We start from the raw sequence: 26,971 nt of genomic DNA on the forward strand, positions 1-26,971 counted from the left end.
TTGGTCATCACAAAAACACCAAAATGCATTGCGCTCTACATCATTTCCTCTCTTTGGTTCACTGGATAGGCCGTTTGCATTTCCCACGTAAGCGAACCGCACCAGGGTTCACTTGCAAGTGAACCGAGACCCCCAGTTTTCAAGTGGACCAGAGATCACTTGTTTGGTCCACACCAGAGTTCGAATGAGCGTTCACACCACTCCAAACAAACCAAACTATCCGTGGAAGTGGACCAGGGTTTGTTTAAAGCGGACCAAATAGCGCCACTATGAATGCATCCTATGAGCTCATTGGTTGTAGCTGCCATTGGCTGTTTAAATAACATAATGATCTTTATATTGTCTTTATTGTTTATCATTTGTGTGATGGTTGTTTGGTTACTGCTGGCTGTATGACAAATTGCCTTTCTGGGATAGGTATCCTTGATCCGCTTTATTTGGAGATAAAACCGAACTTAAGTGCACTCAATATGTCAGCAATTAGCAAGTAATAACTCCATAGGAAAACCGTCCGTGCACAACTGTGGAAAGGAGAGTAAAGTCAGTTTATTTGTGCCCTATCTGACTGTTTTAGAAATATTACTACGTTCCAAGGATCCCAGCACTTGACTTGAAGAGAACAAATGGAATAATGGCTGGAATTCTAAAAAAAAAAGAGAAAAAAGAAAAGAAAAAGGAGGACTATAAGTTAAAATAAGCCTGAATTTTAAAATGTAAAAAATAAATAAAAAACACAGTAATAAAATAAAAAAATGACAGCTACAGTTTAGGCTATGTGTTACGTACTATTTTGATTTTGACATTTTAAAAAAAAAGTGAAAGCCCTTTAATAAAGTGGAATTAAAAGCACAAATGTCCCCTCTAAAATGTAGTTTGTAGGTTTTAGCATAAATTAATGAAACACATAAATTTAAATACTCATGTAAAGCACCACAACATTATAGTTAAATACAGTACTTATAATTTCTTATAAAACAGTACAAATAATTTTCACTGTTTGGGAGTCCCAGACCTCACACAAAGAAAGTCATTCCCACACCACTGCATCTTGGTTCAACACAAATATAAAAAAGAAGTCCTTGTAACGTGTTTCACACTTTATTCATAGAAAAGCACTGAGATTCCAACACAAATCAATATAAAATGGTAGTAGCGTTACATAAATAGTAATAAATTCTCGCTTTATAGACAGTAGCTCAAGAAGTTGCACAAAAAAAATTACAAATTAAAAAAAAAAACAAGTGTTGATGATAAGCTATCATACTTCTGTGGCAACAAATACTGGAAATACCTTTTCATAATCAGTAGCACAAAGAGGCAACAAACACTTTCAATTTTCCCTTAAGTTAGAAAGAATCCAAAAACAAAACATAGAGGGAAACAGTGGGTGAACTAGATCTCTACCAGCAAATAGTACTCTCCTACAAAATAAAGGGAAACAATAAGAACTGGCTGATACAGTTACTACAGACTGAAAAACAGAGATCAAGTCAGAGGGAGGAACGTCTTAGTTGTAATGCTGTCAGGTAATGCATCACATAAAGGCAGCTGGCCGGAGCCTCCGAGTTAGGAAAGTGGTAAAATAATATCCCTCTTTCATTTAAGATTTAGGAAAACAGCCTCATCATGCCAACGGTGTAGCCAAGAAATTAAAAAATATATTTTTATCCTCATTATGTAAAAACCTTGCAGCAACAAAAGAAGAAAATGTTTTTCGTCAAACGCTGTGCAGATACAAGGCTGCTGCAGTGCACTGATGTCTCAAAGCTTTAATTAAGGTAGGACAACAGACGAAGTGGCTGCACTGAAAGCTGGTCACTGACACATGGATGCACTGCTCCTCCCTCTGTGAGAGGGGGTGAGGTGATGAACAACTGAAGATTAGATAAAGAAAGTATGGTAATGAGATAGAAGAGGTGAACGCTGAAGGGAGTTGAGAAAGCAATAAAAAAAAACAAGTAACAACGAGGAATGAACACAAGGTCATCCACAGGCTGCCTCCTTTGTTCACACAGTTGCTGTTTCTGACTCTGACATTTTGTGTATTGTTCTGTCTCACTTGCGGCGCTGCCACACGACACCTCTGAGAAGACACTAAAGGCTTGAGTCCTGATTAAATAAAACCAACAAAGAAGTAAAGCAAAAATAAACTTTGTACATTGATCGGTCACAAAGGCATTTTCCACCATTTACTCTTTTTTTTTCTCTAAATGTTGCAGCGTATGCAGGCTGGCTACTGCGCATTGTCCAAATACAAGCATGCTGGGTCTTGTCTTTGTCCACAACCTCCCCCTCTTTTTAATAGTGGTACAGTCCAACGAGTCTCTTCTTCCACACTTTTAAGTTTTTAGGGGGCATCTTTAAGAGGTGACAAGACCATCAAAGTGGTTCTGCATAGTCAGGTTTAGTTTACAAGTGAATGCCTTCCTCATTTTTCTCAACTCCGAATAACATGCTTCCTTTTGGAAAACAGACTTTTTTTTGTCTTTGCAAATGAAATAAAAAAAAAAATCAAAGAGATACAAATAATAATAGTTATAGCAAAAACAAACTGAAGGAAATGTACACAGGAGCACCTGAGAAATGCCTTGAAGTCTTTGCTCTTACAAAAAACGCTGTCAAATTCCCCGTCCAAAACAATTCAAGTACACCCCCGCCGAAAAAACAACATAAAAATAAAGTAAAAACAAACACATAACATACTTATCATAAATAATTATAACTTTACAATTTTCTGAATTGACACTTTAATATTTACAATATCTTAAATGCTTAATGCTACTACTTTTTGTTTTGTTTCTTTAAGTGATGTCCCTGAGAACTGAGTTTAGCCTCTCTTTTCTTTCTTTTGCTCAGTTTTCCTTTTTTTTTTATCTCCATTCTTCTATCTGCATTTCTTCAGATCGAAAAGGCCCAGAGTTGTGACTGACTACCTGGGTAGTGGGTGAAGGTAGCTCTCATGGAATGTTAAAGCAGACAAGAAAATGTTCCTCCATTCAAAAACCCTTTTCTTTTATTCTCCCGCCATCGACAGGCCGACTCGCTCGCCATGTCCTGTTAATGTGTCTGCGATTCCTACTCAGTCATACAAAGTTACTAAACAATCAATAAATAAATGCTGAAGCAGGCAGGAACGTACTGAAGAGGTATTTGTGTGAAGTGCTTGTACGATGACGTTTAAGTCCGACCGGTAAAAATTCAAGCTCTTGCTGTACTGTATACCGCCAATAACAACAACACTTTGCCACTGGGTTACATAAGGGAGCATGAACATCCCTCATACAGAACAAATAACTTCCTGTGCCAAGGCATGTGGTCTCAATTTTACATGATTAAGTCATCAAGTCATAAAACATACAGTATTTGATGTATTTGCACTGTGAATCTATAACCCTTTGAGAAAGACAAGGCCTCTTGTCTTCACAGTCCACAATGATCACAACCAGTAGCATTCACAGGTAAGTGGCTTTAGTAACTATAGACTCTTTTCCATCACGAGACCAAGGAACTAGAGAAATATAATAATTCAGGATGTTTAAGCATGTTTGTTTTGCTTTAGCCATGAAGGGAACAAATGTGATTACTGCAGTTGGTGTGGGTTTGTATGTTTCAGATATTGCCTTTCTTTTTTTGTTTTAGTTTTTCAAAACAACGCTTAAACCACTGTTAACTGATTTTGGGGGCAGTGATCAAGCTAAGAACACAACATTGACATATTATCACCTTCCAAAGTTGCTATGGCTAACATGTTAGCAAGCAGTTGCTAATTTACATATTTAGCAGAGATGGAGCAACATTAGCATTCGTATGGCTTCATGTTTCTGGCTGACTAACAAATGTGAGTCCAATATTCACTCTCTTTTTAGCAGCTAAATGTGACATTTTGTGCACCAGCTAGCTGCTAACTTTGTCTTTCTGCTTTTTGGTGCGAGGCCAGTGCTCAGTTGGTTAGCTTCTTTGCTAACAGTTAGCTGCTGCAGCTGGAAAAGAGGATGATGAGCAGAGCGAGACTTAACCAAACGGTAACTTTTCAGGCTGTAAAAATCAAACTAATTAGCTAAATGATGCTAACAAGCTTCATAGAGCCAAGGGGAACAGCAGAGTTAGGTGATGCATGTTTGTGGGTCAGTCACTACAAGCACCCTTTATACATTACACATAAAAAATATCAATTAGTGTGGATTTATCTATGGTTTAAACCTTCTTCTACAATAAATTCCCAAAAAATATTTTATCAGGCTTTTCAATTGTTGATATATAATATATAGTGATATTTATATACAAGGCAGAGCTTCTACCTTGGTATCAGTCCAAAAATACTTAATTGTGTAGCACTTGTTACCTCCTGCTGCTATTTAATTTTAGACAATTCTGGCTATTAAACTGAAACAGTGCTTGTTTGACAAATCAGCAGTGGTAAGTACTACTGATTTCACCCCAAGAACTCAAAACAATTGGAATAAGTACTATCTGGGCTGCTAGGGCTTTAGGGGTAGAAACAGTAACCAAAAGAATTAACAATGAAACCTGATCTCTGCCCTTCTAACGGGGTAATATTCTGGGTTCATAAAAAAGTTCCTAAAAAAAAAAGAAATAAATTTACGAAAGTTCCACCAAACGTTCTTGAGATGGAAAAGGGCCTCTAGCTACAGGCAGAGTTAACAAACAGTCACTGAAATCAACAAGGTCCCAATATGTTCCAAAGCTTCCAAAAACAATGCAAGTAGGTGAAATTAATGCTGCTAAGAGATAAAAAATGAAGCGCAGACTTGACTTATATTGCTTATTGACTAAATCTTGATCTAGCGAGTGAAAGGTGACCACTGGAGTCTTATAGATTTCAAAGGTTTTGGCCACAAATAGCTGTACAGCAGTGCAGTGGTAGCTCTAGGGATGGGAATACTGTGACCCCCATCATTTGTCACAGTTGTGTATTGTCACTGTTAATAAGCTTATAGGAGGACATACGAGATATACTGAATACATATGTGCATGTGGAGCCTCAACTACTCTACCTTAGCGAGAATAGCCTGAACAATGTCACTCTCAGGCTTCTGGATTTGAAAGCATGCACTCTGTGAAGCAACATGGTTCTTCCTCTTAGGATATTCTTAAGGAAAAGCACTGACCAGCAGGTGTAGAAGGTAGGAGCTAGTCTAGAGTGGCTTTAGTCAAGTTTATACCTGTTGGTGCTGACGTCTTTCACAAAGAGACCACACATGTGTAGTTCTGTATTCTGCCCTCTCTACTCTAAGATGCCCTGAATGAAACAAGAGGCCATTTCTGATAGAGAAGTTAAAGCTGACAAATAATACAGTCGAGGTATGACAGTAACACTATGTGTGTTTATGACCTCAGTGGGTTGTTTGTTTTTTCCTTTTGGAATGACATGTTCCTTCCACTTTGAAATCCACTTCCTCCTCTTCTCCTCCTCCTCTGGCTCAAAGTAAGTACCCCATCCAACAAAATCTTTTGGTTTTAACTCGTCATGTGCCACAGAAAAACAAAAGTTCCTTTTGTCTTTTTCATCACAATCTTGACTTTTTCATACTAGATTTAACATAAGTCATATGGGGAAAATGCTTTGCTTTTGTTTCTTTGACATTTCAAGCCGTTTCCCCTTTTGCAGTCTCAATGAAGTAGAGCAATGTACTGCGAACACTTCCTGGTTCACATTCAAGAAACAAAACAACAAAACTGGACAAAAACTTAAGACTTAGTCAACAAATGGCTCAACATAAGAAGTAAAAATACAAGGAATCCAAAAAAACTTAAATAGAAACAAATAAATTTAACTACTTCCCAAGAAAAAGGTCCCTGTAAGGGAGGGGTAAGGTCAGCCGAAGCGCTCCCTGACCAACATCATCAGTTTCTTCTTGCCCTTGTAGATCTGTTTCAGGTTGTCTATGAACTGGGCGAACTGAATGTGGCCGTCCTGTGCCAGCAGGAAAGTCTCCCGTGCTTTGCTCAGGAATTCTATGAACTCTCCATAGTGCCGTGGACTGATGTGCGTCAGTCGAGAGTGCGTGGTGTTGATGTACGCCGAGATTGTGGCGTCTAAGAGCTGCCGCAACGGCGCCTTGTCTGTTGACATTAGCTTCCCAGAGTTCCTTCTCCCAGGAATGCCTGCAAGACCCGGTGCCGTCATGGTGCACCGCCGCAGGATGTCAGACAGCACCGTGGCACAGTGCACGCTCTTCACCACCAGGGGGATAATGGCTGCAAGCTCATTTTTACCCAGAGAGTGGCTAAGCGCACAGGCCCAGAGCACGTCATTAATGGCCGGGTGTGTGTCCTGGTTGTAAGCCAGGTTAAGGTGGGTCATGGCTAGGGAGGCCAACTTGAAGGACCGCAGCGGGTATCCTCTGTGTTCCATGTACCTCGCAATGGTAAACAGCTGGGAGTAAGTCATACCCGTGGATGCTGCGTCGATCACAATCTGGTAGGCCGTCTCGAAGGCGATATGGTCCTTCTCGCAGAGCGTCAGAGCTGACAGGGCGCAGTTCTGGGGGTCCTTCATGGCGCACTGCAGGGCCAGGGTCCTTGCACAGCTAGCCAGCTCCTCTCGCTGAGGGTAGTCGAGGCTGAGACGCAGTATGGTATTGTGGGACATGACAGTGGCTGCCACGATGCTGGTGGCCTCAGTCGGTGTGAAGAGAGTGTACCAGCTCTGTAAGATGCTCACCAATGCCCGCAGACCTGAGGAAGAGAGACAAAGATTTAACACTAATTGTGGTCACGATGTAAATCATACGATATTGGTATGAGTCGACAACGATTTCTTATTTAGTTAATTCCACTGTTAAAAGGAAGAATCTAACAAGGGAGGAGACTTGACTTGCATAACCTCTCCAAAAATTTCCACCTTTTCTAAAATGTCTTTGCTGTGTCCTGCTTTCGTGTCTCACTTGAACTATTGGCTACACTGCCCCAACATTTTCTCGTGGTACTGCTTCATTATGTCTGTATGTGTAAACTTTCAGAAAACACGCATAAATATGGACCAACTGAATGCAGAGTTGGGACAGAGAGCTCCATCCATGTTGGTATACGTATCTAATGATGAGCATAAGCCTGAAGGAATACTTCAACACTGAGGCCTTGTGTGTCCTGTTGAAGATTATCCATGCATGTATTTCCTTTAGTTTACAGGAGTGTAGCCACTTATGTACCAAAACCCCTTTTCCACCAAAAAAGCTCTAGGTCGGTTCCATTCAGGATTCTTGGAACCTTGTACCACCAAGCAAACCAGCCCGCATTTCCACCAGTGTTGAGCAGAACTGTGGTTATCAGGTGAGTGTCATCAATGAAGAGGGGAGCGACGGAAGATTTTCCCCAGTGATTTCTTACTTGACTTCTCCATTGTTGCCATCTTCATCCTTTCTTTCCAACTTGTAGAATATGACATGTCCTTTGACATTGTCAAAATTTGCACTACAGATTAAGGACATCTGATTTTTTTTTTTGTTTTTTGGTTCCAGCTGGGGACAAACTTTTTGGATTCTGAACAAATCATTTTTGGTTGAAATGCACTGAATGGTTCAGAACCCGACAGAACCCGTTACAAGTTGGTGGAAAAGGGGTACAAGTTGTCTCTGTAACTTCCACAAGTTGTTCAGAATGCTGCTGCTATGTTGCTTTATCACCAGGTCTAGTCTCACAACCCACTGTTGTGTGTCTTGCACTGTACCTTTCAATGCCATTTTGGTTTTCTGTCAGAGGTAATTTGAATCTCTGTACTTGAAAGGCTCAACCTAAGTAAATCTACCCTTTTAATTGAAACAGTTGATTTGGTTTGGACAGCCATAAACTGTACTGTTTCGCACTATGCCACCAGACGTCAACTATTCAGCAGTGAGACAAGTATGCTTTAACCATTGAAGCCTTCATGGTGCCAGTGTATCAGCCAATTACAAATAGCAACGCACTGTGAAGGCTATAATTGGACCATGAATCCTGTTTTACTGGTGTGTGTGAAAAGGCATCACGTACCAACTTCAGTGGCACAGGTAACCAGCCATCGAACCATCTCTCTCCTCCTCCAGTTCAGTGTGGACAGCGTCATCCTCATCACCTGCAGAGCACACACATGTAGAACATAATGTTTTCTGATCCTGCTACTTTGTACAAAGGGAATACTTATTTCAGCCAGTATTTTCTTGGCAGTCACACAGTTTTTGTTTGAATGTTGATAAAGAAATTCTAACATATCTGTCCGTACCTTGAGCAAACAAGCGAACGTGAAATGTGTGATTTTCATAATTGAACAGTTAGCACAACACCACACGTCTCCAGTGATGACAGATGTATCCAAAATGTGTTCATAATTACACAGATGACTAATTGTGACCCTTTCATTTTGAGCACTTTATTAGCAGTTTTGCTGACAGGAATTCAGCAGATACTCTAAATACCAGGAGGAAGAGGCGGGCGGTGAAGCCACAGCGACACTGCTGCCTTGATGATCTGAAGAGTTTTTTCTGTGTTTACTGTGGGACCCAAAAGGCTTAATTATGTGGTTTCTTCTCATCAGCAGCGGCAAGACGCTGTGTGATGTTTTCTCTGTTAATTTGTAGTGAGGCTGTGGAGGCCTACACAAATTATAAGTTCAAGGAAACTGTTGCATGTTTTGACTGGTGACCAGTGCTCTGATTTTTTTTGTGGTGAAATGATTTATGAAAATTGCTGACTCGCCTTCATACTTTGCCTGCTCGCTTTCTCTCACACACACAAACACACACAGTCAGTACCTGTAGTCCTAGCTCCAGTGCCACATTGAGCAGGGTTATATCAGGTGGGTTGTCTGCAGGTGTGGCTATCTTAAAGGCGTCCTGGGCCAGCTTGAAGATTAAGGAAGAGGAGTGGATGTTTTTCTGAATAGCCTCCAGCACTGTCCGCAACCTCAACATGTCACCTGAAGGCAAAAAACTTTGTTAACTAAGTGTGCATTGTTGGAGAAGCATCTCAAGGGACATTTTTGACTTTTTGACTACAGCTGTGGATATGCAAATATGTACCTTTAGCAGCAGTCAGCATGGTGGAGGCCAGCTCACACTGCTGTGACTCCAGGTGTCCCAGTGTAAACCAGCGCGGGTATCTACTTGGTACTATGGAGATGCCATGATGAGGGTGGCCCACGTCCCCGGAGCCTGCTGATGACTCCAGCACCGGCAGCCTGACAGAAACATAAAACAACATATTTGTTAACAGCTGTTTAACTGACGTACATCAGTTAGGGTGAACAACCTCTCAGGATAATGCAATACAAGTCAGTAGCACCAATACCAACATCTAATGCCACAGATTAAAAAATGATCACAAAACTGAAACAACTCCTGTATTAAACAACTGATTACAACCTTAATGAGGGATTTATAGCAACATGTGGACCTCATAAACTGATTCGTATTCTGTATACTTCGCAGTGTTTGCCAGATTTTGCACTGAGTTGTGAAACTGACCTCATGGCGCGGAGAGCCACCTTGTATGCCAGGTCTGTGTCATGTGGTAGCAGCGCAGAGAAGAGGTACTTGGCGAAGGTGTGCATGGGAACGCTCTCCCTGTGGATGACCTCACCGAGACCGCTGAACGGACCAGCTGCACCAAGAGAAGTACAATTTTGTGTTATGTTTATTTTGCTTCTCAACGATGTGAAAGCCAGACGGGACCATCATGTGCGATGTTGTTGTACCTTCTAGTAGCTGTATGGCCTGTTTCCGAAGAGTCTGAACCAGGAGGTCATCCAGCTCCAGTTCTTGGAGTTTTGCAACAATCTGCTCCTCGTTACGACACACCTATAACATAATCACAATGCACATTTTTGTCACCGTGATCATGCATTAAATGTTTAACGTCAATGGAAAATGACAAAAATGTGCCAAAATGATCTACAGATGCTAAAAACTTTACTTTTGGAATAACTGTTTTATAATTTCCAAGTTTAATACCAATAGTGACAGTGTGATTATGTAAGAATGTGTTCAAGGATACACAGTTTAGATCCATGATTTATAACTTCTAGTGAGAGAAAATTACCTAACACTTTGAAGTTTAAATACCTTTTTAAGAAGGGATTTTAGGAATCTGAGGTATTTAAGCACTAGCAGGGTGCTTTAATACCTCACATTGTCACATCTGTGCATATCTTCCGTTAACAGCACACAGAACACAGATTCTATTTCACCATTTAGAGGTCCTTTTGGAAACTTGATTTGTTTTAAATGCAATTCTTATTCAAAACATTTCTTTTTTCTAATTTGTGTCATCCTATAATACCAATCTGTCCTTAATGCCTTGTTGTTAATAGGCGCCTAAAACATTAATATTTTTGCCAATTCCTCTGACATTAAAAAAGGTCTATAGCAGCCATGTGAAGCACTCTGCAGAAGACTGCTATTCACATAAAGAAATGTTTCTTGGATTTATTCTAATTCAAAGTGAACTTCAGTATGGTGACTGTAGCGCTTGTTTTTCAGGAAACAAAATGCTGTGACCTTTTCTCTTTTTTTGCTTTGCAATTACTTCACACAGACATTTAATTATAGTGATTTTCTATCGTGGCAACATTGTCTACACCAGGCGAATTCACACCGCATGTTTTAATATGCAAAATGCAGTTTGGTTACCCACTGCAAGCAGCCTAGCATTACTGTATTCTCTACAAGGGGGTGGAATCTGTTCACTGGATTATGTTACATTGTCTGTCATATTAATACAACGGCATTATGTGACAGTGTGTATTGCTGGACCATCATACCTTATCCTGAGCGTATAGGCCCTCAGGCATTATTCTCTGCTGGCCCATACCCATCAGAGCCACCTCTAAGGCCAGCGTCAGGTAGGATTCCCCTCCATCAGAACTGCCCCACACTGGTACGTGATGGTAGACTGGAGGCCTGGGATCACCTTCTGAGAGGTAGGTAGTAAGGAAGGACACAAGGAAAGCCATTTAGAGAATCAAGCAAAGATGTGTTCAACACTATCAAAGGCCAGGGATTGTTACAGTAAAATTTTTCACTAATATGGACAAACTGAATAATAATATGTGTAAGAACAAAAGTTTAGATTTAATGCACCAGCATGACATTTGCTTATTTGTCAACAGTTATCAGTCACAATATTCAGAATAATAGCCCAGTCTAAATAAAAATGCCTCCTGTAACCCCCTCAATGGAAAGAGCCTGGCCTGATTGAAAGGAGTTGTTAATTGGGTTGAGAGGGGTGGTGTTAACCTTTGATAATCCATTCAGCAGAAAAATATGAGTGGCTACTAACCACCTAATCCTATTGTTTCCCTCTGGTTGAAATAAATATATATTTTTTCAGTGTATGTTTTCCCTTGTGGGGGTAACATTAGGTGACGATGCTTCAGGGAAGAACAGGCACATGAGGATAGCAAAACAAAACCGGTTTATGGCTGATGCAACTTTTTTGTTGGAGACTTTAAAAGATTTAAGGGTTTTTTAACACCTTGAAGACTGAAAAGCTCAAAACAAGATGTACAAACAAGTGTATGAAAAGATGAACAGTTGGAAAAGTTTCAATAATGTTATACTTACACTAAGTTATGTAAATGCTTTGGGGCATGTAAACACACATTTTATTGGATCACTTTATTTAGTGCCCATGTTAATAGTTAGGTTGGGAACTCTAATCAAATAATTTCAATCAGATTGAGAAAATATTACACTGGTATCTGTGTAACTATTGTGTGTCAAGCTGAGCCCACTGTCAATCTCAAGCATACCACTTGGATGGAGGAGGAGGGGCTGAGTCATTGGGCCTAACTCTTCATTTCAGGAAACCAACCAAGCAGTACAAAAAGCAGCCCAAATGATCACAGTACCCCCAGAACTATTTTTACCAGCCCAATTAAACAAAAAGCAACCGAGCTTGGTGCAAAACCACCGTATCTAAAGACCTAATTTACTGGAGCTAATATAAGGCTTATGTTAGTCAGAGACTGTTTCAGGGCCAGGCATACAGTGTGTATCGTATTAAGAGAGCCTTGAAAAAACCCAAACCTATCCGTTTGTGCATACTGAAGCTGACATGTCTGAAAAAGCTTAAATTCTCTGAGAAAATTAAACTTGGTATGATTTATGTATATATAACATTAAAGCTGTGTAACATTATATAAATGTGGCACTGATGTTAGATAGTGATCACTAATCTAAAATGGCCGCTAACCCTACACCAATGCTCGACAGCTATAAGTGAGAACAGATGCCGTGAGAGTCTCAGCTGTTGATTGGTGCCCATTTGTTCTCTCTTGCTCCCCCATCCCATCATTCTGCTTAAATCCCGTCTGAGCAATAGATCCCCTCAATCCTGTTTATTCCATGGATATGTGTGTGAGTGTGTGTGTGTGTCTGTGTGTGTAGGAGTGTGTGTGTGAGTGTGTAAATCTAGGGAAAAGTGGAAACTGATTTTGCAGGCTTAACCCTGGTGCTAACTCAATTTTGTTTTTCTTCTGTCCATGGGCTGCTGTTTGATTGGTTGATTCGAAAAGATCAGAGAGAAGACTGCATTTCGATTGGTCGAGACACAGTCCGGGGCCCGCCCCCTGTTTTAACAGATGTTCCCAGCTGTCTTCTGGAGGGAAATAAAGCATGGCGACCAGGCTATACACATACACACACACACACACACATGCAAAATAGTCATACCACTCTCCTCAAATTCCCAAAACACAAGACAATCATTGACTCTATCGCCAACACGCACTCGCAAACACACTCGCACCAATGAGTGTGCCAGTGGTCAGTATTGTTTGAATTGACAATAGTTCCCTGTAGCCTGGTAACAATGGGAAAACCCAACCCCTATTCTGCTCTGCTGCAATAGCCACTGGTGAAAAAAAGGCCCTGGGCAGGGTGAGATGCAAATGGTGATGAATTCTATACATACCACACACACACACACACACACACACACACACACCAGGAGTGTGGTCTAAATGAGCAGGGTGTTCCAGCATGATCCATTCATGCTCTGCTAGTTTATGGCTGTCTGCAGCACAATAGTGCCCGGCCCTGATATAAGAACATGGGAGTCTGTTGTCTAATGAGTCACTGCTGGTGTGCCCAATCACCTCTGCTCAGGATTACACTGCATCAGCTGGTGAAGTGTGCAAGGAATTATACCTTGTGTTTGGCAAATAAGCTCTTTGACCCATGTATTGTGCGACAGGAGAATGGTGGTTAGTAGATGCTAAGGCTTTAGCTTACGTTACAGGTTTAGTGGACAGTAGGTCACCTTAAAACCACACTAATTTCAGTGCAACAAGGCACAGGCAGACGTAGAAGGATTTTGATTTTAATATATGCATTAGTCTGGCTGCAACTAACAATATACGTGTAACATAATAAGTCATTCAACATGTTGACATGTCATGAATGATATGTTTCTGTGAAAATATCACTACCTCTACCTCTTATTCCCAGTCTCTATGAATTGTTAGGTTGCTGCAGCTCTGACCAGCATTCTTCGCTAATGGCTGCTCATAATGGAGGCAACATAAAAGGTAAAGCTTATTCTCAGTTTCACTCACCATGGTAAAGAGCAGTGTCAAAGTGCCTATAAATTCAATGCTAAAAAAAGCATTAAGTGAAAGATACACTATACATTTTAGTGACTCGGTTCTAGAGCTTATAAAAAAATAAAGTGAACCTACGATACTGAAAACTTTCCATGCCTGAACCTCAACTCATGAACAGCCTTTTCATAATCCTCTATTAAGACCAGAGGCACGCTGTAAAACTAGACAGTTTGTTGGTGCAGTGGCACAACATTCCCTGTGAAAGAAAGATCTTTCAGTGCTAAATGATGGAACAAAACATGAGCAGTCATGGGAATGGCACTGATTTCTCATGATGATATTCATAGAGAAAAAATTCTTGGAAATGACAGACAGAACCCTATCGTCATACCTCCGGTGTCCATGGTGTTGTCATCATCCACACGACAGGTTTCAGTGAGCGTAGTGAACAGACAGCCAATCGGGTCTAAGGGATGACCCACCCAGCCTTCCAGGTTGGTGGTGGAAGTCACTCCCCTCTGGAGTAGCTCTGAGACAGGAAAACAAAATGATACCACCCTCACTTCAGAAGGCAGTTCTTTCAAGTCTCTGTATGGTGCTTTAGAGGTTATCTACTGGTTCTTCGGCACCTTTAAGAGATGGGTCCATATAGCACCGAAACAGGTTCTCCTATGACTAAAAGCCAAAGAACCGTGTTCGGCTACTGTTTTGCATTATTTTGTTTAGAGTGGTGTGTGTATGTTTTACCTTTCTTTTGGTGTTTGTAGATATCCATCTGTCTCTGCTGTTGGAGGCGGAGTGTGTTGATGATGGCGACAGCCAATCGCAATGCTTCCCTCGAATAACCGTGGGAACGCAGGGCGTCGACTCGAGCACAGGCCGTCGGGACGTGGTCTGTGTGGTCGACAGAGTGATAAGGTGGAGTCAGGACAGCTTCACACACACACATACACAAACTAAATTAAATTAAATAAACATGTACACATACACACACTGACACACACAAACATGCTTTGCTGTACACAGTCACACACGTGTATTCCTCTTCCAAACGCACACTGTGGGACATAGGATATAGTCAGTAATGGCACAAAAACACACACACACACACACACACACACACACACACACACACACACACACACACACACACACACTTTCTGTAAAGCAAAACTTAATTTTCAGGATGTTTCTGTGGCACTTCCACACATACACAATCTCTAATTCCACTGAAAGCCGACCCAATACTAACACACACACACACACACACACACACACACACACACACACAGAGTAATTCTGCTGATATTGAGGCCAGTATCTGCAGTAAGCAGCTTCCAGCTAAGATCTGTCAGATTCTGCAACTTAAGCCAGCTATCAGACGCACACTGGCGTTCTGCTGAGACTGCACTGTGCGTGTCTGTGTTTGTGAGTGAGTGTGTGTGCGTGTGTATGTGTGTGTGTGTGTGTTGCTCAATGCATGTTTGCATTTCAAATAAACTCATTATTTGACTAAATAAACCACAATAGATGTGTGGACATACGTTGCTGAGTGCAAATGATGCAATAGGCAAATGCAATTACTTTTCCTGGAAATCAGTCATGAATTGCTGCTTCAATTTTGGTGACATTAAAGTGTTCTTACACATAAATAGACCACATGGGGAAGCTGATTTTCTGAGGAATAAAATAATCCCTCTATGACTTCAGCAAGTGTGTGTGTGTGTGTGTGTGTGTGTATATATGTGTGTGTCTGTGTGTGCTCACCTAGCCAGAGTGGCAGGCCCTGAGGGTTGAACAGCAGGCTCTCCCCTTCTCTCTGGTAGGATGGAGACATGTAGTGGTCGCTGCTGATGATCCTCTGAAGGTGGCTGTCCTGCCAGTGGAGGTCGCAGGCCTCGATGGCCCGGCTGAACACCGACCTCCTCGGCCTGGACAGAGAGTCTGAGAAAAACAACACACACAGGGTCAGTGATGGCGTCATGTTGTTGCATCTTATCTGCTCGGGAGTCACAACGTTCAAGTTCAGATTGATTACACAGTATGTATGTGTGTGCGTGTGTGTGTGTGTGTGAGTGTGTGTTGGTGCTGACCCTGCGCTAGGTTGCTCTGCGGCAGAGCGTTGGTGATGTTTGGAAGCTCGCTCCCGTAGTTGCCGTCCTCCAGCGGGCAGACGTCCATGTCGCCCCACTTCTTCAGCTGCTTAAGCCAGCCGCTCTTCTCCTCACTTTTGCAGTGGGGGTTGAGTACCACGCACACCCACAATGCACCTGGGGAAAGGATTGCAGGCAGAGGTCAGGATACAAAGGAAGCAGAGGCTCTGGGGGGGGGGCATTTAAGGGAATTTACTGGACCTGTAAAGAGTTAGCCATGATGGGAGCTGGTTGAGTTCTCTAAACGCTACAAAAATAATTCAGGGTTTCCTCTAACCTCGGAAACTAGGGGCCTTTTTGAGTAATTCTATTTAAAAGAAAGCAAATATTGCCATTCCACTATTTCTTGCTCGAAACCTCACAGTGCTGTCACTCCTGATTAACTGATTTCAGTCAACATGAAGACAAAATACTAACGCTTCATACATATACAGTTTTGTACATAAAAGAACTCAAACAATATAGCATAAAGTAAATCCTATGATCCATACAATCAACATATTGTAGCAAAAATGTTGGGAATTGGCACCTTTAGACCCCTCCAAAACAAACAGCACACCAACAAACAGGCCAGACCTGGATTGATTATGTGATTAACTGGTTTGTTAAATGACTTGATGTTGATAATTTAATCATTTATTAAGAACACTGTCTTCTTCCTGCTTCTCAAATGTGAGGAATTAATGGTTTTCTCTGTTATATATGATAGTAAATTGAATATCTTTGGGTTTTGTAACACTGATTTAACAAAATTAAGCAAACTGAAGATGCATCTTGTGATCTGGAAACATTTCATAGTCATTTTTTTTTTTATATTTTTCTGATATTTCATTGACTAAACAACTAATCTATTACTCAAGAAAGCCCACCACGGCTGAATGATAATCCCTATAAAGAATAATATAGCAGAAAAGCAACACTAAATCTAGTAAAGACATGCATTCAGTCAAGTTGTATGTCAGAAAAGCTAAAGAATGTGTTGCTTTTTTTTTTTTTTTAACACTTGATCTAGAAAGACAAAGTCAGCCAACAACTATTATGAATTTCATAACAGAAATATTGTGCATGTGCTCCAGAGTTGCTGTGTTATATGAATCTGAGTACTATCTGTGACACCAACAGGCAGCTTGGTCTCAGCTAACCTCTGCATGAGACTCACCTGTTCGACAGACACAGACCTCAAATGGGGTCAACTGTCAGATGTCTGCATATCTGAGGAAAATTATCAGGCAACAAACGCCGACTGTCTGGCTGTTATTTCTGTCTGTGTCTGTGTCATGATCTCCCTCGCTCACCCAGGAAATGTTCTCATTGACCTCCTAAATGCTGAGATTGATTGCAGAGAAGCTGAGCAGCCGTATTGATCGACAGCCTTTATCATTCACTCTGTGTAGGGAGCGAGAGCAGAGGAGAGGCCCGAGCAGGAGGAGAAGCTGCTGACTGGATGACCTAATAGCTTACTGACTAGATGAACGTTTACCCGACAAGGTGACTGCTGATTTGTCTGAGCAACTGACAGGCTGGACAGTTCTCTCGGCCTTGCTGTCTGACCTACAGTGACTGATGGATGAACTTGTGGGCTGATTGGCCAAATCATAAACAAATACATCATTTTTATTGCGTGTTTCTGTTGCCGGTGGCCATTACTCTGACTGTTCTTACCTAGCTCATCCCAGAGCTGCCGACACTTGTCTGTCATGCCTGTGCCCTGCTGTCTCCACAGCGACAGCCGGGGATCTGCCATGAACTGTTCCGTTATGAGCGTCAGCATTCGGGCGCCATTGGAGTCTCGCATTCGCAGCATCTCCCTCACCTGGAAAGACCCAGACAGTGCAGGCTTAGTCACTGTATGTAAGACTCTGACCTTCTTCCATTTGGTATTGACATGCATAAGAATGAATTACAGGAGGGAAAGAAACACTTTCAATAGCTGTGTAATCGTATCCAAGATGTACTGAGTGTCCAGCCTCAAAAGCTTAAACATAAACACACAGATGCAACCAGGAAGTGCAGGTGAATCAAAAAGAAGGCCTGCAGCTGGGGTTAAATGACTGAGAATACAACTGTTGTTGCAGCCAGGGGTGGTTAGCTTAGCTTAGCATTTAGACTGTAAACAAGGGAGAACAGCTAGCCTACAAGAAACACTGTCCAACAAACACTTCTAAAGCTCCACCTGTTTCCAGTCTTTATGCTAAGCTAAGCTAACTGCCTCCTGTCCGTGCCTCATAAAACGGACAGGAAAGAGAGTTGTATTGATCTTCTAAGTAGTTCGTAAAAAAAGTATATTTCCTATAATAAGTATATTATAATCCAGATATGACACGTGAAAATCTTATTTGAAACCAGTGCAAATGGAAAAGATTAAGCATGATTTCTGGCAACACACATTTCACCTTGTATATGTAAGGTTCAGCATAAGGGCACCTTTAAATGGTATACAATCTTGTGAAGGCCACTAACTGAAAGAAACCGCTCAGAGCTCAGACTTATCACATTATAGGTCTGTATTAAGGGAGCAGTGTGTATGATTTGGTGGCATCTTGCAGTGACATCCAACTGAATATCCCTCCCCTCATCACTCCCTTTCCAAAAGGGTAGAACAACTACAGTGGCCTTCAGGTAAAAACACAAAAAGCTCTCTCTGGAGCCAGTGTTTGGTTTGTCTGCTCTGGTTTACTGTAGAAACACAGCGGTGCAACATGAAGGGCCCCATAGAAGAAGACCTGCTCCCTATTTAGATATGAAGAGATCTTTCTATGCTAGCTAGCTTCCTTTCTAAGCAAACAAGTTTCAGGTGATTATACATCAATGAAAACGTAATTATGAGTATTATATTCCATTTCTGCCAATAGATCCCCCTAAATCCCACAGACTGCTCCTTTAAATGGGCTTGTTTGACTCAGACAAAGAGCACGAAGAAAAGTGCATTTATAAATCCTCCGCATTAACTTTAAAAGATTGAGATTTTGAGAGAAAGACCTGTTAATGCCTTGAGTTTGAATAATACTGCTTAAAAAATCTTCAGATGTTCTCTGGACCTGCGGGGTGCCCTGGTTCTTTGTGCCATTTTCTCAGTGGGAAACCACACCTTTACACAGAGACAAGAGATTGACTGCAGAATGGACGGAAAGGGCAGACTGTGTCAGTTTAAATGTGAGTGGGTTGTTGTAATCTTGGACAGTACAGAATAAGCTGTGGGTTCAATATGAAGTAGGGAAGAAGGGAGAAGATACTATGACTATGTTCATAATTTTAAGAGGGCATTTCACAAATTTTACATATTTAGACCAGTATACTAATGCTTTACTGATGACATCATAAAGCAGCACAGAAGTGGAGCATAACACATTTCTCATTACAAGTTTATGTGTTCGGAGAGGTGGCAAAAGATTCATGTAGGGATGACAACTAAACTGATTATTATGATACTGTTAATCAAATCCAAGCCATATAATGGAGTGGAAACAGGAAGTGGTGATGTATACCTTTGCAAACATGGAGTTGAGTTGCTTCCCAGAACCGTAGTATCCTCCCTGTGACAGAAACTGTTTGACCTGCTCCCTGACTTGATCCTCGTCCAGATGCCAGCAGTTGTCATCGTCGATGCTGGCGCCTGCAGTCGGGTCCGGAGCACCTGGAAAATGCACACATGCACACATTAGATGACTGGCACACAACAGTGCAACAATGATAGAAACCTGAGCAGACAGAACTCAAAGAAACACATGAAAAACAGAAGAAAGCTGAGTCTAAAAAGCACGGTCAGTCCAACATTAACATCCTTCTCTCCACATCAAAGCTGGTGGAAACTGAGTTAAGTCTGTGTATTCACCTCAGTCACTCCGTTCCTTCCTGATTTCAGTTCACACTTGAACAAAAAATAAACAGACCATGGGAAATGGAGTTTACGTTAAAACAACCCTGCTCGTAAAAAAACCTTGTTTCCTTTCCTTGATCCTAACATGTCATTCAAACCGTCCTCAGATGTTACGGCTGGTAGAAAAACAGTGAATCTCTGCTAACTGTTACACTGATGCTGCGCTCATACCTATTTGTTTCACATTTAACGTACAGCGCACCTACGTGACACTTGAGAAAAGCGGCTCGATTTATGCTAATTGTGCGCTGAGGGAACATAAGGGCAACTTTATTTTTCTTCTGCTCTGCACTGAGTGTGTCTCAGTAATACTACGGGGAAATGTAGATATGCTCAGAAGGGGGAAGCCGCTTTGATCTAGCAGGAAGCGAGGCTGAGGAAAGCCCAGAGATGTGTTTCCAACTGGCTGCGAGTGCGCAACAGCAAACAAGCAACATTCCTCCATCAAAGAAAGCCTCGCTCCTGGATCGACTGAACTTCAACCCCCATGATCCCCCTTGTCAAACGCAGACAGGAAACACAGTGCGGGGCTTCCTGGACAGGAGAGCTGGAGGATGTCAACATTTAGCGAGGAGCATGAAATGGAGAAACAGAAAAAGAGGTTTGTTTGGTGAAAGGATGTGTCTGGTTTGTCGTTTCCCTGATGCGGGTCTGTTGTGGTTCTCCTCTCCTTTTTCATCTCAGTACATTCTCCACTCCTTTCATCTTTCCTCTCCTTTCCGTCTCCCCAAGTGTTATTCCTCCTGTCTCTTCCTCTCAGTGTCCCTTTCCTTTCCACACATCTCTCTCTAACTTCTCCTGCATCCATTTCATCATTCACCTCTTTCTTTCTGCTTTCTTCAACACACTCCTGCCACTGGAAGGAGGCAGTCACTGGAGAGAGGGAACTAAGAAATCAAACGAGCCATTTGAAGCCTGCCTTGCTGCTCCGCTGGAGTAATCAGGGCTGTGACGTATGACAGCCTGTAGGCTAGCGTGTGGCATGTTTTAAGTCTTGAAGCTTTTAAGTCTGGCCTGTTGCTGTGAAGATATCAGTGCAGAGGGATGGACAGCACCTCAACAGAGCCAACTTTTCAACAGCTAAGAAAGGTGCGGTGCCTGCCTTTTGACTGCCATGCATTGATAACATTAAACATCAGTTCTATGTGGATTTGGTGGATAAGTGAGACATGAAAGTTGTTTATCATGTGCATTTTCACTTCAATCAAACATGAACTCCAAGTTTGCCACAAAGGTTGTCCTCTCACCGTGGACCTGGTTGATCTCAGAGTTGGAGGAGAGGATCTCGTCGGCCAGTTTCTGAGCAGTCGGCAGCACCTCAGTGTGGTGGGCTGTGATCAGGTACTGGACCAGCTTCTGCAGCTGATCTCTGTTCATCTGGAACAACGTCTCTGAGATGGGCAGCCGCAGCTTCACCTGGATTAGACACACACGCAGAAATGTTGGTGTATGTCAATTACATACTTTTAATTACTGCAAGTTAGTCAGTGACTTTTTGGTGCCACTGATTCCACCTGTATTTGTATGACACCTAAGAGACTTTACATAGACAAAGACAGGGCTCCCACGTGTATTTACAAATCCAGATCCATGATATTTCACCCCATTTCCATGACTTTATTTAAGTATAGATTCGTCTGATGATTGTCCGATAACCTTGCCTGAACCTGAGTGTTTGCAATTCCTTAAAAAATTACGGTTGATCACCATCATGTCCCTTCAGTCTTCTGCCATCCAAGTGGATCAATGATCCGACTCACTGGCCGGATTTTGTTTACACAGACATCTATACATGTTTAGATCTGTGAATCATGATACCTTGTGATTCCATCAAGTATGTATATGTTATTCTATTGCCAGGTATTGTTAGCAAGCAACCTATTAAAAGCCGACTGTTTGATCTTGGTGGAGAATTATGTAGTTGGGAACAGCAGTCTGATGCTGCTATACTGTATGACAGTGCTGCAGCAGCCTCCCACTCAAGACAGCTATAATTTGGTATTAATGGTCACTGGCACGTATTACATAAGGAGCATGTTTTGATAATGATAGACACATTTTGGGATTAATATGAACATATTTTAAACGATAGCCAAAAATAAATAATAAATGTTCACATTCATAATATTCAGTCAATTCCTAGTAATCCTCAGGTCTGGAAAACATTTTTTCTAATTTCATAATTTTTCCAGGAATTTGATGACCATGGGAACCTTTACATTATGGTTATTACCTGTTCGGGCTTGCGAATCCGGTAAAGAGAGAGTGCCACCACATGGGCGCAATAGAAGATGTCTCTGTTCCCGCAGCCACAGGTGACGGAGGTGATCTTGCATCGGTCGAAGCTGATGGCCACCTTGTGGGTGACCTCTGGCTCTGACGATGTGGCGGGTTCAGTTACTGTGCCACTGAGGTGAAACCCTGCAAAGACACAAGGAAGAAGGGAGGAGGAGTGAGCTTCATCATTATTTCATACTGTGATGAAGAAGAAAAAAAAACACATAAAAACAAATGTTCTGTTAAATGCACATTTAACTATCTTGACTGACATTTTAATGCCTGCCTGATGATAACTGCGACAGCTAACTGCCAATTTAATGGAAACATCAGAGGTTTTCATTATTTTTAAAGCTACATTTGCAAAAGCTAACATTGGAGAAACGGCTACCATGACCTACACATATATCATTTTCCCAGGTTCCCTAAATTTAAGTAGTTCAGCATCATCATAATCTTTCCTGTTTCCTTTGTTTTAGCTTCCACCCAGATCTTGTGTGCAGACTGCCAAGGAGAAAAGAAGCAGCAGAGAAGGAGCATCTGTGGTAATCTGAGCCTCTACAAACATACAGAATGAACCTTCAGTACAAAACACACACATCTTAATGAGACGTCTCCAGCAGGGCACTGTGCCATCTGATACTCCCTCTACCTCTCTCTCCTTATGTCTCTATGCATTTGTGTGTGTGCAGTGAAAAGAGGGTTGCTAGGGTGTGATGATTTCCGGCCCACACACACACACATACACATTCAGCCCCCAGGATAGTAAGGGTAGTAGCCTGTAGAGATATACTCAGCTTTGCATAGTTAATCTTAAGGGCCCTGTTGGCAGATGTCATTGAGCATCTGTGGGCAACCATTGCTTGTGCTTTTAGTGGTACGTCAGGCATCATTGGATCTAGCTGGCCCTTACAATCAGCCGTTTGGCTGATTTGGCATGTTAAATTGGCTGGATGGATTTGAACATTGACTACTGCCTTGTTATTTCCACTTATACATGAGCATGTTGGCCATCAGCAGTCCAACAGCTGTGGTCTTTAGAGTCAGAAAAGGTAGTCCTATTGAAAAGGCAATAAAGCCTTTTTAATGGTTGTCAAAAATTCTGTGTAACATCAGGCGACATCAAGTTATTGGGCTAGATACAAGTGAATGAATGAATGAATAAATGAATGAAAGAAAAATCCAACTGTATGGAATACCTCAAGGCTCTATCCTAAGGCCCCACTGTTATGCTGATGACATGACAACTTGATCTCTCTGTAAAGTCAAAAACCAGCAGCAGTTTGGTGTCCTAAAAGAACTGTCTGACGAGCATCAAATGGTGGATGTCTAATAACTCCTTAAACTCAGTTAAAAAAAGCAAAAACACATCGAGCAATAAATCTGTTTGTGCTAAACTTATCAGAATTGGGCAAATTTGATAACCCGGTACCCTCCATTAAATTTGTGTGGTGGGCCTATCTTTGATTCTCATCTTAAGTAGTGCAATTCTGCTTTTTATAATGTTCATTTAAACATTTACTAATTAAATGAAAGCATAAAAAATAAAGGAAGCCCTTTCTTTGCAATGCCATCAACTGCAGGGATCCTATATAGCCCACATAATAAAAAAATATGTGATGAGAAAAGAAAAACTGAAATGAAGTAAAGGTAAAGGTGGAACAAAAAAATAGGCTGAGTAAAGAATGGTAAGTGAGGAAACGGGATAAAGGGGATGGGATAGGAGGAGAAATGTGAGAGGAGAACAGAGAATAGAGGAGGGGAGAGTGTATCTGGTCTACCCTGTCGTCTCACTGTGACAGGTCAATTATTTATAAGGTGAGGTGTGTGTGTGTGTGTGTGTACACATTGGATTACTGTATCTCACCAAACCATAGCAACCCCACTGCTGCTTTCAAGCTAGAAAGACAGGAGAGAGAGACATAAAGGGAGGATGGGCAAGCTAACTGGAAAGCAATGATATGGCTATTCTGGACATGGGCTGAAAAAAAGTACATGTCTAAAGCTCAAATTAACAAACACCAGTGCAAACACACACACACACACACACACACACACACAGCGATACACATGAACAATTAAATTCTGGGGTGTGGGCCAGCACGGTAGAGCAGCCTAATAAGCGAGTGTTAAGCCATCTCCCTGGCAAAATCCCACAATAGGCTTTTCCAAACCAAATGTTGCACGCACATACACACAAGGAAACAGACACACACATAAACACACATACACACACGCTGAGATCCTATCAACTGCAAACTGCTTTCACTATGACAAAGAAAGGGCAGCAACGGGAGAATAAGGGAGGAAACTGAGGACCACACGAAGGGCTGAAAATCACTGATGCACGGTGTTGTTGCACCAACTGATTGCTGACCAAAGTACATTCTGAACCAAGACCAAACTTGTCAGCTCGACACTTCCCACCAGCATAATAGCTGCCCACTGTTCAGATCGTCATCTACCTCCCAGACTGCCAACATACAAGTACCAAAACATCGACCTACAGTACAGACACAACAACTAGGACTGAGTTTGGACGAAAAATAGCAGTGCCTTGAAAAAATGAAATAGCCTATGATGATGTGGGTGTGCTGCTACAGGTATGGAAGAAAATATGACACAGGATATCTGCTGATACAGAGTACCAATTTCATTCCTGTAAAACTCACTGTTTGGAGGTCATGGGGTTATTTTTGTGTAAGGCAGAGGTGAAGGACTTGAGTAACATGACTTGACGCGAGTCAGACTGAAGTTGCGACTTCCAGGATTTCAAACTTGCTTGAGTAAATGCTCAGACACACCAAACCTTCGAGGAACTAGTGGCATTGAAAGCAGATTGTTACATCACTTCACGTCGAATGTGTTTCGGCCAAAAAGTTGCACTTGAACACACTGCTATGACTACAGCCGATGGTCAGTCAGCATGTACGTCCTGCTCTTGCATGACAGGAAATAACTGTGCGCACCAGCAGATGGAGGTAGTCTGTATTCATCATTCAAAAAGGGAAACCAAAAGACTGACTTGACACAAGTTAGCCAGTTAGCACATTAACAACACAATTCAATGTTGAAAGAACAGAGCATATTTAGCATGCACCGGTGAACAATAATGCAAACCATCGTGAAAATCTTATCTTATGTAAGAAGTTTGTTTTGGTCTCTTTCCCTCTTAACTTAAGCTGTGTGTTTACATCATCACTTCAGTTTCTCCACGCTGAGCTAAATTCCCAATCAGGGAGATTTCATTCACTGACAGGCTCCACCGTCACCAATGCAGACACCAATTCAACATGCTTGAGTCAGCCAAAAAAGAAAAAATACAACAGGAACTGCCAAGGGGCAATGGTATGACTTACATTGCACCAATTAGGGCAACAGATGCTCACCAGTGGCCCATAATTGACCATCAGCTGACCACTGGCTCCTTGTATCACTGCCTTTACATTGATAAAAGAGTCTGAGACCTGGTATTCATGATCTGAGACTAACTTAGACTTGAGACAGATGACTCAAAAAGACTTGAGTATTTTCATTAAATATTTTCATTTTTTAGTTAAGTTTTGTTTTTGAAACATGATAGGATGTTATCCAGTGGGATGCCCACAAACCTGGCAAGCTACAATGATGCAGCAGACCAGTAAAGGCCAACACACAAGGTAGCTATCATTGAGGGGTTAGTCCAAAATTAATACATTTGGATTGAAGGATTATGTTGTTGATTACGGCAGTAAAAAGAAAACAGCAGCATGCAGGGTCTGTAACTCAGAAATCAGTGACACAACCATCACAACATCCAACTTCATCCATCCAACTTAATTCATGGACTTGCTTGAGACTTGAAGGTTAATATCTGAGACTTTCTTCTTGGTGTCATGGACATAGTTGATAATGTTTCGTTTACTCACTGGTACCTGTAGTAACACACCCATCCCATAGTAGCCCCCTGTGGTTTATGTGACACAGTGCTATTTTCGGTCCATACATGACCACATGGCCAAACCATCTGAACTACCCACCAACAGACTAATACACCCACGCTCCAAATGACCTAACTGTCATCAAAGCCACATGTATACCATTGAGTGAGCTACTGGCCAACATACTGACATACTGGCCTAGCTGGCTTCATGCCAACCAACACATCAACTTACTAACATACTGAGTAACCCAAGGACCTGCTGACATACCTATACTTAAACATATCAACCTAACACTTTACAGGCAACTAACCAAACCATTGATTCCTGAAAGGACATGACTGACCAACGCAAACGGTCCACTGAGCCAAACAGGGCATCTGACTATGACAGGAAGGATGATAGAGACACTGAGAGTGAACAGACTGCAGAGAGAGAGAGAGAGGCTGATGCATCTGCCAGTGATAGACATAAAGAGTCCTCCGAAATTGTTGAAATCTCTCCCTCCCACTGAGTCCGCCTGTCAAACCGAGCTTTGTGTCTTGCTGTGCATGGTAATATCAGAAATGTCAGAATAAAGGCTTTCCATTCCTTCCCTCTGTCTTTATAATGGATATACCTGTAGAGCCAATTTACACTAACCACAGCTTAGTGTACGGGAGTCCAAATTTGATCTTCCAGTGCTGAAATCATCACAGCGGAGAGCAAAGGATCAAGCAAAAAATCTGGGGAGTGCATGTCTTAAAAGCATCGGGGGAACATTTGAGAGCTATCTTCCCTCCAAGCTGTCTAAATAATGTCTTGTCAGTCATCACTCATCGCTACACTAGTCTCCAGAAATCCAGTCTAGCATCTCAGATGAGTGCAGAAGTTTTGATGGCAGATGATATTAGGTATAACGACTTTCCCACAGCTGGGAGTGCTGCTTTCTCTTGCTGTCTTGGCTTCGGACGTAGTCCCCCCCCCTTTCCTCTCCGTCTGTGTCTGTTAGGTTAAAGCTTATTGTTGCTCAGACCACAGGGATGAATGTGATGGTGACACCACTGCTCTTTTCACTTTCAATCAAGTCTAAAATGGCTCAGACACAGTTCACAGTCCATCTGTCTGGCACCCCTCCCCTCTATCTTTTTCCAGTTTCACACTTACCCACGCCATGGCTGAGTCTAATTATCCATAAGTTAGCAGTTTTTGGAATTTATACCTC

General features: G+C 41.8%; 1 protein-coding gene across 2 annotated transcripts in view; it reads right to left on the reverse strand.

The window, feature by feature from the left end:
- Nucleotides 1–1,091: 1,091 nt before the first annotated feature.
- Nucleotides 1,092–26,971, reverse strand: part of zswim5 (zinc finger, SWIM-type containing 5) — a 74,813-nt gene continuing 48,933 nt past the window's right edge. Inside the window, exons 2-16 of one of the 2 annotated variants that reach the window (XM_049598122.1) lie at nucleotides 21,804–21,991; nucleotides 20,818–20,986; nucleotides 19,179–19,327; nucleotides 17,356–17,506; nucleotides 15,634–15,810; nucleotides 15,308–15,484; nucleotides 14,288–14,434; nucleotides 13,932–14,069; nucleotides 10,757–10,905; nucleotides 9,692–9,794; nucleotides 9,462–9,597; nucleotides 9,018–9,175; nucleotides 8,751–8,914; nucleotides 7,993–8,074; nucleotides 1,092–6,699 (exon numbers count right to left, since the gene is read on the reverse strand). In XM_049598122.1, the coding sequence (XP_049454079.1) occupies nucleotides 5,837–6,699; nucleotides 7,993–8,074; nucleotides 8,751–8,914; nucleotides 9,018–9,175; nucleotides 9,462–9,597; nucleotides 9,692–9,794; nucleotides 10,757–10,905; nucleotides 13,932–14,069; nucleotides 14,288–14,434; nucleotides 15,308–15,484; nucleotides 15,634–15,810; nucleotides 17,356–17,506; nucleotides 19,179–19,327; nucleotides 20,818–20,986; nucleotides 21,804–21,991 (2,951 nt within the window). In that variant the 3' untranslated portion in view covers nucleotides 1,092–5,836. Of the gene's footprint in view, nucleotides 6,700–7,992; nucleotides 8,075–8,750; nucleotides 8,915–9,017; nucleotides 9,176–9,461; nucleotides 9,598–9,691; nucleotides 9,795–10,756; nucleotides 10,909–13,931; nucleotides 14,070–14,287; nucleotides 14,435–15,307; nucleotides 15,485–15,633; nucleotides 15,811–17,355; nucleotides 17,507–19,178; nucleotides 19,328–20,817; nucleotides 20,987–21,803; nucleotides 21,992–26,971 lie in introns of both variants that reach the window. The other variant, XM_049598121.1, reaches the window with a different exon arrangement.

Source organism: Epinephelus fuscoguttatus, linkage group LG15 (assembly GCF_011397635.1).
Source record: "Epinephelus fuscoguttatus linkage group LG15, E.fuscoguttatus.final_Chr_v1".
Taxonomy (NCBI): Eukaryota; Metazoa; Chordata; class Actinopteri; order Perciformes; family Serranidae; genus Epinephelus; species Epinephelus fuscoguttatus.